The 11,464-nt window shown below is 45.1% G+C and overlaps 1 protein-coding gene across 2 annotated transcripts; it reads right to left on the bottom strand.

Moving 5' to 3' along the window:
- Positions 1-3,779: 3,779 nt before the first annotated feature.
- Positions 3,780-11,352, bottom strand: zmp:0000000529 (WD repeat-containing protein 20). 2 transcript variants are annotated; one of them, XM_026370844.1, is made up of 4 exons: positions 10,160-11,352; positions 7,346-7,528; positions 5,352-6,820; positions 3,780-4,997 (listed from the first exon to the last, which is right to left on the bottom strand). In XM_026370844.1, exons 1-3 carry the CDS (start codon positions 10,574-10,576, stop codon positions 5,354-5,356), a joined length of 2,067 nt encoding a protein of 688 aa, XP_026226629.1. In that variant the 5' UTR covers positions 10,577-11,352; the 3' UTR covers positions 3,780-4,997; positions 5,352-5,353. The 2 variants fall into 2 exon arrangements, with proteins under 2 accessions (XP_026226629.1, XP_026226637.1); XM_026370852.1 differs by having other exon boundaries at positions 5,414-6,820.
- Positions 11,353-11,464: the final 112 nt, after the last annotated feature.

The raw sequence follows: 11,464 nt of genomic DNA, 5'->3' as shown, positions 1-11,464 counted from the left end.
AGAACCAGGCTGCAGGTTTGCACAGAGACAGTGAAGCTGAGTGTTGAGCTCTGCAGCGCCCCCTACTGATCATCACACGGGAAACACACTCAGTCACTCACAGCTGTAAATGAACACAACAAAATAAATCTTCACGATTAACTCATCAATTATCACAAGTGCTGCATTACCCTGGGATTCATTTATTATGTTCATGTCTGGGATGAATAAACCTTGACTTACAGAGGTGGTAGAAGTACACAAACTCAATAGTCAAGTAAAAGAGCAGAGAAATACTCCACTAGAGGGTAGAGGTACCCTTTAATCTTTCTACTCAAGTAAAAGTACTCAAGTGCAACCTCTCAATGTTACTTAAAGTACAAAAGTAGAAGTACTTCACTGTGAAAACGGTGTATTTGTTCTACAAATTCTCAAAAATGAAAATTAGAACTAAAACACAGTAAATGTGGAGCTGATTTTAACCAGCATCAGCATTTTATTTTTACATCATGTTAATCTGATCCTGCAATGAGTAACTAGTAACTAATGATGTAGTGGAGTAAAAGTACACAGACAACACACGTGATAGTTTCAGGTTTACCGTTTTAATAACAGATATCCCTGTACAAACTGATACAGTGACGTCATACTGCCGGTGTAACCTCCACCACAGCAGGCGTGAAGTGTGTGTGTGTGTGTGCATATAGAAGCTGAACGGTGATTATGGATTACACATTCACACAAACGCACTGAGACAGAAACCTTTGCTGCAGCCTGAAATGCCAAATGAAAGCCGAAACAGAACACAATCGACAGATTCTGAAAGATCTTTATTCGCGTGTTTGAGTTATTTCTGTGCAGAACGAGGCATCAGGACGAGAACGCTGAGTCTGTCTCTGAGTTTTCACTGGACTGTGACGTCCGCAGCTATTTTTGAACACAGAGTGGGCTCCACTTCTCATTTTTCCTCAACTCAGAGCTGTTGTTGTTGTGTTTGGACTTTCTGCCTCAACACAGCCTGGCGGCAGCACTTTGTAGAGGTCAAAGGTGAGTTATTGGAATTCCTCAAGCTGCTACACTCAGCTGTGTGGAGCGACAGCCGCGCTGTGATCAAAAGATAGAGTCATGGCAAATTACGCAATAAAGAAACATAGAGACAAAAGACAAAAGTAGAGACAAAAAGTGTAAAACATTAGCCGCACTACAAATCAGGCAGAGAGACAGGTTTTCTTTTGGGGTGAAGGACGCTGAGCAGTTTGGTGCAGCTCTTCACTCCGCCGTGTTTTAACTTGCTGTTTATAGTGAAACCAAATCTCAAGTTGCAGAGAAAGCTACCTAAAACAAGATCTTAGTGCAACAGATGGACTGACACTTCTCCCTAAGGTCGGACCAAAGTCCATCGTTATTAACGGACCCGTTTCCTTCTCGACATGATTCACTGATTGGAGGAGTGAGAGGGGACAATGTTCCCCCCAAAACAAAAATATACAGTGTGTAGAAACAGATTCATCTGTGTCTGTGCAGGAGAGATCTGTTCTCCTCTTCTGTTTGAGCTGCTCACTTCACAACCTCCTCATTTCTATTACACCTCTTTAGTGTTTAGGTAAAACTGTTCAGGATTTACAGAAGTCAAATAGAAAATATTAAAAGATAATTAACGGGCAGTTTAGATATAAGTTCATGCGTCTTAAGAGGAAGAATAAAGGTCACATTCAAATTCCTTTAAACATTTGTGCAGCAAACTCCAAGTGTTTGTGTCTGAACAGGTCGGCAACATGAACCACCACCCTCAGAGCCGTGTTCAACAAAACCTCACAAATATATCTTGTATGATTACATCTGGTTTAATTTAAGCTTCTAGTACTGACAATATATTTCAACTAAACAGAAAAATACACGTGCATTTTGAAAAAGAGCCACAGAAGAGGACTGTGATGTTTGAGAAAAACTCAAAATAAGAACTGAAAGATGATAACGGCAAAGAAAAGCTGTGTGAATAGTTTAACACGGTCAGGAATACATTTGCATTCAGACAAAACAAATGTGGTCCAACGCCTCCCTGACCACCTGCTGATGTGACCTGAGACATGAAATCAGGAGGGAGTCGCTCCTCTATTCAGCCATTCTCCGAGCCGGTGGAACAAGCAGCTAAACTCCAGGAAGCCGGTGGTCATAAAATACTTGAAATAAGCTGCACAACCTGGTTAAAGAAATTCAAACCTTCACAAAAAAGAAAAGACCAATCTGCCCATGGTAGGTTGAATATTTCTGAAGGAGGTTCAGATGAATCATTTTCATATTGAGGGGAAATCACTCCTCTAACATCCGAGGGTGAGCCGGTCCAGGTTTGTCTCTTATCTCAGACATCGTGATGAAGCATCAATTTAGCCTTAAAGCTGAGATCGATCCCCAAAAGCCCATAAGCTCATTCATGATGTTTGGCAGACATGTTGTTGCTATGACAACGGAGACAAGTGCGCAGTATGCTGCAACAGTACCCCCACGCCGGCTCAAACACGGTGAAATCAGGTGTTTGGTCTGTTGCTCCAAGGGCATAACCTTGGCTCCTGCAGTCCTGAAGTTTTTTTGCTATTTAATCGGACGTATTGTCAGACGGGAAACTCTATAACTCAGAATTTGTTATTAAAGGTGCTTTTATATTATTATTTATTTCCGCTTAGTGATTCCTGAGAACAACTTTAGGCAGGAGAGAGCACTCAAAATAGGTCTTAGTGGCACAAAAGTTAAGTTTCCATAATTGTCTGTACGAACATTCGCACTGGTTCAATCTGGATCAACCTGCCAGGTCAACAGAGGGACATATATCACCTTAATTTGCAGCTAGCACAGCTTTTAAATTGGCAGAGGCAGAATGTCAAATATGATGAAGCATTTCATGCTTTTTATGTCCAAAAACAAAAATAAAGCTGCCAATGCAAGAATGCTTTATTTAGATTTACTCTTTACCCAAAATGAATCAGTTTAACCCTTTGGCTGGGGTTACTGCTGCCCAAAATCTGCTAAATACTTCTTCTCTTGCATATAAAATATGCCTGGAATCTGAACAAACATCCAATAAGAATCAAATTCAATAATCAGGATCAATATCATAATCAGTGTAAATGATACCCAACCCCACAGAGGCAAAGACAAAGAGAATAAATCTTTAAGCCTTGGACACATCTATTACATCCTCTGCAGCAAAACAATCCAGTGAAAGTGGGTTCATGGGAGCTGTTGTTGCACAGAGATCAGATCCAGTGAGACAATAACATCCCTTCATTTCAGTCAGGGCAGCTCAGGACGGACGGTGGCTTTACTGTATGTGCAAATTCTTGCAAGAGGCAATTCAGGTGCAACAGGAATGGAGTCCAAGAACCACTGTACTGTATATGATGCTACACCATATGGGGTTTGTTTGTGTGCGTGCATGTGTGCATAAGCTGTTTTACGTTAAGAATGTGCAAGACTGTGTGTTTGTTCATGAGTAAAGTTATTGATGAAGGTGTTCAGGAGTATTATTCTGACTATTACCTTGGACAGTCAGCTGAAATGTACAGCTAGCAGCCACTTTAAAGATTGCTCTCTGTGCTCGTCACGGGTCGGTCTCTAAAAAACTCACACTGGACCCAAAACGCTTCCCCATGCGTTTACAGATTCAACCCAGCTCACCTTCAGGGACAAACTGGAGAAACTCTGTCACACAAAAGAACCCAAACAAACAGGAAAAAAACACATTGACATCTTCAGGTTCTCTAAAACAGCAGACATTCAGCTTTTAACTGTGGTTACTATGTACAATAGAAGTATCTTCATATAATAATATTCTTCATCTTTCCTGTTTTCCTTCGCTTTCTTGTGGTCAAGTCATTATTTCCATACACGTTTGTCCTTTTTGTATTTATAGAGTATTTTCAGTATTTACAGTATAAATTACTACACAGTCTTGTGATAAAATAAATAACTTAAATACAATGACCGTGGCTTTTTGCAGTGTCTTTTGCATGAAGGGGAAACAGAAGGATCGGATGTGAACGAGCTGAAGAACAAATGGCTGCTGTTCGCTCCTTGTTGCTTCAGGGTTGCACACAGTGAGGATCAATGAACACTGGGGAGAAACTTCTATCCCATGTGGCATGAGGTGGAAACACTTCCTGAAGACCACCTTAAAACCAGTTCAGACAGTTCAAATCTTAGGTTCTTAGTTAAGGAATTGATGCGGTCTTATAAATAGAAGGTCACATCATCAACAAAACACTTGTTTGTGGCTTCTGGACTCCTACCAAAGCCAAATGTTCCTTTGGGAAACTGAAGGGAATTGTGGGTTTTATAAAGGGAAAGGTGCAGCTAAAGGACGAGGAATAGTAAATAATTAATACTGAGAATTTTGTCATAAAGAACAATAATAATTCCTGCTGTTGCCTTTGTAGGACGGATATAAATCAGCATTTAAATTCTGCTAAAGGTACGTGAACACCCCTAAACTCAGGTGCAGCTTATCAAGTTCTGCTTTTGTGCACGTTGGCATCAAACAGAAACAGAAAAGGGCCAAACCCAGTCTAAAATACGACTGTGCGCTGAAGTGTCAGGTTTCCTTTCCTGGAACAACAGGGGTCCACACACTTTTCCCCTGTGGTCTGCACACGTTAGCTGCCACGACCTAGTCTAGCACGCTAGCTAATGCATCAGCTAGCATCTTTGCTGTATTCAAGTATTTGTCGTTGTTCCCAAAATGATCAGCTAACTTCATATAGTTTCAACCTGCACGCAGATCTTCAGGAAGTGTTTCCAACAAACTGTGGAAATCAACAGGACGGAGTTTGAGTCCGAGTATAATACTGCAGCGGTAGCTCGGGTGCAGCTTCAGGTTTTTGGCCCCAAATTTGACATTTCTGAGAGTCAACGGAGAAAAGACGACGACGAAGAACGAGGGAGATGGAGGGAGGGGTGAGTGCAAGCTTCTCCTCCAGCTATACCACGGTGCCGCTTGGAGAGTTCCCATTCTGTGCTGTCAAGTTCTGAACAAGAGACAGAGACAAAACATAAAGGACATTTAGACACAAGGAAAATTCATACTTCACTTTTAAGAGCAGCAAGATCAGAAGCCAGAGAGGAGGAAAGATGAACTGGTCTCGACTGGGGGAAAGAAACTCCAACAAACTGATCACTGAGCTGCAGGAAAACACTGTTTTAATGAACGTATCCATGTTTATAATATGAGTGATAACATAAACTTAGAACTAGCAGTAAGTCATTTCCATTTTGTAATGAATGTATTTAATTAAGTTTAGTAGCTTCTAAAATGTGATAATATGCTGCTTCATCCACATTTTACATCACTGTAAAGTTAAATATTTTTGAACTGTCATCACCTTCAGCTCTGAGTATGTTTGACGACTATTTCTTCATCATTTACACTTAACAGAAGACGTACCGCCTTCCCGGGCCGCGCCCAAGTGCAGATGAGGCCCTCTTGGCAGGCTGTGATGATGCAGTCGTCCATGAACACCAGCACAGTCAACCTCTCGTGTGCAATCTTCTTGCACACCAGGGGCTCCAGCAGTGGCACCTCATGCATGCGTGGGCACAGTGTGGTTCCCAGGACCTTAGCGCCGTCCAGCCGGTTGCTCCTCGGCGCCACATTGATCTTATCGTTGCTTTTGCTGATGTTGCCCAAGCTGTGGTACCGCTTGTGCTCCTTCTCAACTCCGCTGCTGCCACCAGACTTGTCCGACTTGCGCTCCTGGAGCGACAGTGTGGCAAAGCGGCCGATGCTAAAGGGGGTGCTGTTTCCTCCGCCACTGCTCCCTCCACCTCCTCCACTTCCCCCACCGCCTTCAGAGGACCCCTGGCCCTTGGAGGCATTTGCCACGGCGGGGTGGGGCAGAGAGTTGGAGCGTGAAAGGGAGCGAGGAAGCGGTAAGGGCAGCGTTGGGGGGTTGGAGGTGCCAGTGTTGGTGTTAGGTGGGTGATGGTGACCTTCAACCCCTCCACTTCCTCCCCCAACTGAGGTGCTGTTGACCCCCCCACTGCCTGAGTTGGACAGCGAGGGTCCAAAAGTGTTAGTAAAGGCGCGAGACAGCGGCAGGCGTGGGTACAAGACATCATCCGTTAGGTCCCACAGACAGAACTGGGTGTCCTGCCCCACTGAGCCAAACCGGTACGTGACCGACGGCGAGCCCCCTTTAGAGCTGTGCCGAGAAAGACGGGACAAAGTGCTGCTTGTTCGGACCCGGCCGAAGTGCATGGAGTTATTTGGCGCCCCCTGATGGAGGTCCTCCTCGCTGCCACTAAGCTCCATAGGCTCATCATCTTCCAGTGAGGTTGTGAAGGGGTCAAATGCCACCACATTGACCCAGGACTTGTGTCCGTGTCCCCTTGCTACCACACGGCTTTCTGCAAATGACCACACAGTAACCAGGTCATCCTCTCCGCCTGTGGCGAGATATTTCCCATCAGGGCTCCACGACACACACAGCAGCCCGCCAAAGTAGCTCTTCATCACCCCCTGCAGTTCCATGGAGTCAAAGTGGAAGACGCGCAGGCAGCCGTCCTGTCCCACACAGGCCACGTGAACACCATCTGGGGAGAAGGCAAACTCGTTGAGGCCCCCTTCACCCACAGCCCATCGCAACAGAGGGTTGCGTGGTGTCTTCGTTTTACAGGCGTAGACGGCAAATCCTTCACCCTGCCGCAGCAGGGAATACTGTGGGGCTGTGGTGCCGCATGGATGATCCACATTGTAGAGGTAGAGGTGGCCGCTGGCGTGGGAGGCCAGGAACAGGTTCTCTGACTTCGGAAGCCATTTTAGACACGTCACCTTGGATTTATCTATCAACCTCTGGAAAACAGGAATGTGGAAAGACAGAAAGATGGAGGGAGAGGGAAAATAAAATATAAAAGATAAAAATAAGTTACTGGGAAACCAGGTAAAATCACCTCAATGTTATCAAAACATGGAACAAGTGTGAGCTGCAGCAGAGAAACCAACAGAGAGAGAAAACCAGTAGAAGAAAAGAAAGAAGAGCAAATCCCAGAAAATTAAACAGATTCAGTATACCCATCTCACAAAGTCTGCATGCAGAAGGGCGCACATCCACCCCCAGTCTCCTAAATTTAATTGGGAATCCCATTAAAGAGAATGCCATTAAACAGAAAGAGCCGGTTCAGAAGACACGGCAGAGGAATGTGAGTTTAAAGGCTGTATCACAGCATCTAACTGGGGCAAAATCGATGCAAAGAATGACAAATTACTTCTGCTGTGTTGTGGCAGACTTTAATCACAACAACACAAAGAGCTGCAAGCCCAACCAGCTTCCTCAGCACAGAGGAAAAATAATATGAGCAGACATATCCGGACAAATACCTCCTCATTGAAGAGTTTACTGGTCTCCTTCTTGATGGGGTCGAGATACTGGACCTGTCCGGCTGAGAAACCAACGATGAGAGCTACACTCTCTGCTGTGGCCGAGTATTGGTTGAAGTCATGACACGTCGGCTGAGTCCCCTTGTAGATTCTTTTGTCTATAGGCTTACTGAGGTCCACTGCCTGCAGACACACAGGGTGGAGAAAGAACATGATGCACAAGCAAAACGTCACAAACTGAGTTCCAGAGGATTCGTATGTCCATAAGTGTTTCAGGTTCTCCAGTGAATTCATTTACATTTAGAAATTTAGTCATTTGGCTGACAGAAAGCAAGCAAAGGGTCAGAGGAAGCAATTCATACACATATTAGGTCACACTGAAAGGCCTGTGGACTAGAACTTAGGTTTTAGCAGATTCCAGGTGCAGCTGCAGCAGTTTAGAAGTTATTTTGCTTGAACAGGGAGTTGAGCCCTGGACTCTGGCTCTACCGACTGAGTGGTCCAGGCTCCAGGATACAGCTACAAATATCTGCTAACAACAAACTATAGGATTCTGGGGCCATTTATTATTTGTTGATTATCTTCATGTGCACATCAGAAAAAGTCACACTGAGCTTTTTGCTCAGAAGCGACAACAAAGTGTGAAAGAAAAACATCAACGGCAAACGTTGGATTCTGGGCTCAGAATGAAGGAACAAAGCTACTAAACCGTCATCCAGGGAGAAATCCATCAAACAAGATTTAGAGACGTTTTATTTCCACAAACAGTGGCCACGGGAGCATTTCTAGACTGGTAACTCTCTTGCTCCTGTTATTTATCTCCCCAACAAACGGTACACCGACCGGTCGTACCTGATCTCAGAGGGTTTGTTACACACTGCACCCTCCATGAGGATTTAAATATACTCACTGTGCTGGAGGGAAAGAATATATCTTTACAACATCATTCACTGACAGTGAATTTTTTTTGTCCCATGTAAGGACTGAACCACTCCAAAGCTGTCCCCCATGTCTTCTATTTGAAGTATGTTAGGAAGGGATCTCTGAAAGCCAGAATGAACAGCAGGAAGCATTTCAACTAGTGAAAACTATTATAGTACAGCACTGGCACTGACAATACTGTACTGTTTCTAAATAGATAGAGGAAAAAATGCCAACTTGTCCTTTAAATCAAGGTGTGGTTTGGAGTGAGCATGCAGGCTTCATCAATGATTTATTTGGGGACATTTTATGTGAGGAAAACATTCTGGAAGATGTCACTGGGGGCGGTAGATGACAAACAAAGTAAGTAATGACGGGTGATTTGCAAACATTTACTGTAGACCTATATTTTAAAAGCGGGTCGCATAAGAGAGCTGAAAGTAGTCGAGATCTGCTTTACATGGAAACACGGCCACAAAAAGACCATAAAGTAGTGAAAACTGCCTGTTTCAAGGCTTCAGACGTTCAAATGTCTCATTATATGTCAACAAAGACACAGAAATATTCAGCTTCCTGCCATATATCACAAGGACCAGCTTTAAATCTTCACAGTGGCAAAAGTGTTTGACTAATTCAACTAAGTGTTTCAGCTCAGACCGGTGTCAGCACCAATAATTACTTTATTAAGCAAGTCGTTGGATCAGTTGTGACCAGTTAATGTTAGGTGCATCTAGTTCTTATCAATAGTCTGTTAATAGTTATTAATATCACTATAAGAGTCGGTGTTTCAGTAGTGACCTAGTTTTCACTGCCACGGTGACATACATCAGGTGTCAGATCAGTACTCGGCATCAAGTGTAGCGACAGTCCCAGAGCCAGTATCAGGGAGGAGAAATCACACGATGAACCCCTGTTGATAACATGTAAAAGCTTCAGAAGATGAATTTCAGATTTTACTCTACAGTTTGTGCACGTGGAGCTTGATTTGCTGCATGTCACGCTGCTGAATGTGCATCATGCACGCGTGTTGCATGTTTCCTGCAGACACCATGCATCAATTAATGAGCACTGAATCTGTCCATTTATCCATCCACACATTCCTCCATCGTCAATAAAGACAAAGCATCCTGACAAATGAACAGGGCTCGTTGTAGCAGTGGAGTCATTTTATTATGATGCAGAAAAAAGGAAATATCAGGTGTGCTGACATTTGGACACATTTTCACTCATTGATCCACACCACATTAGAGGAGGAGAAGCTTTTTACACTCCTCTATGTGGATTATTAGCATTCCTCCTTTAGCAGCAGGTGGTGCAGCAGGTTCAGCTCTCTACATGTCCCCGGGTCCCTGAATGCTAGTGGTGCTAAAAACAAGCTCTATGAGGAAAGATCTGATTTAAAACCTTAGATTTAAAGAAATGAGCAGCAGCAGTGTGCATCATTTTCACATCTTACTTTTAATTTTGAATGATGATTATTCATTTTCTCCAAGCTGAGTGTGGGATGCACTGACAAATCCTCTGCTCTTTGTAAAGTCCTGTTCAATATGAGCACAGTTACAACTCCTAATGTAAACCTAGTAATGATTTGTACCATGCAGATGCCTTCACGCACATGCACTTGTTCCTGGAGAGAGTTTCCAGCGCTGCTGCCTCCTGGAGCGGCCGCTGACACCGTGCATCCGTGTGCATGATGCACCACTCAGCGTCTATTCACACACATTATCTGCCCCTCCATTTTGAATTGCATAATAAACAGAGGTGTAATATGTGCATGTCCATCTGCTCTGCGCAGCGTCAGCAGCGAAACATGCTCCGATTGTTTAATATGACGAAATACGAGCTGGAAGCATCACAGCAGCAGCTAGCATGCTAAGCTACCAGCAGGCTCACCTTCTTGATGTTGGTGTACGTGTAGAAGTACAGCTCCCTGCCGATGTTGAAGCACACACGCTCCGACTCCTCGCTCGGGTCCTCGGGCTGCAGCTTGACCATCGAGACCCGGACCGGAGGCAGGAAGCCGCCCGGAGAGGAGTTGGCTGCGGCATTGGAAGAGGAGGAGGCGGCGGCGGCGGCGGCAGCGGCGGCGGCAGCGGCAGCCCCGGGCCCCTGCAGCAGCCCGACCCCTCCACCGGGTATCGGACCGGCTCCAGCCCCGGGGCCCAGCGGGGCTCCGGCGGTCGGACCCCGCGGCAGCCCGCCCCGCTGCTGCGAGTCGGAGAGGGTGAGCAGCTTGTAGAAGCCCTCTCTGGTCCGGAACTGGGATTTAATCTCATTGATATCCTTCAGAGCGCCGCCATCTCCGGCCATTTTTAGTACAAACAAGCCGCACAGGAAACTGCGATTCTGACCTGGAAATAAAAAAGCTGACAGAAAAAAGTCCTAGAATAAAAATGGGAGCGGCGACGGCGACCAGCAGCTGCTGAGCTCAGCTAAACCGACCAGCGCGCCCGGTCCGGTCCAGCGCATTTTACAGCGGCACCGGCGATTATACCGCGGCTCCCTGGTAAATAAACCCGGAGAGAGAGCTCTTCTGAGCCGGTGTAAGCATCATCCTCGGCCGGGTCCTGCCTCCGTTCATCCAGTGTGCGTAAAATACGTGTGACGATACGTCGGCTGCTGCTGCTGCTGCTGGCCCGGTCTGGCACTGCGCACTCCGGATCATGTGTCAGGGGGTAGAGAGGCTGATTTAGCACTCGATTAACCTCCTGGTGACACTCAACAGGATCATCTCAAAGACATGAGACAGAACCGTGCGTCACTGTACAGTCCTGGACTCATGGTTATAATACACCCAAGTACGCAAATATGGATTTGTGGTTTTCTGGCACCTGTTAAAATGAAAATATGACAACGCCAGCATGTTTTGATGGAAAGAGATTAGTGCCACTAGAGATGTCTTCATTTGAATGCAGAAGTATGACTGTCAGGCTGAGATTTAGCTGTTAAATATGAAATATGGTAAATTAATTCAATTTAAGGATCATGTGCATCTGAAACGGAAAGCACGGGCTTGAAATATGCAAATGTTATTGACTGTAAGTGTCTGCTATAAATTCATATTTGCCCTCTATATTTGTCGGATTCATTTGAATTTCATCAGTTCACGATGCACAGGTCACATTTCTGCAGAAAACCATCCTCCTTAGTCTCTCACAGGACAATCAGAGTCTGCTGCTGTGGGACCTCGAGTAAAGT

The sequence above is a fragment of the Anabas testudineus genome, chromosome 13, assembly GCF_900324465.2.
Source record: "Anabas testudineus chromosome 13, fAnaTes1.2, whole genome shotgun sequence".
Lineage (NCBI taxonomy): Eukaryota > Metazoa > Chordata > Actinopteri > Anabantiformes > Anabantidae > Anabas > Anabas testudineus.
This window is presented reverse-complemented; position numbering and strand designations above follow the sequence as displayed.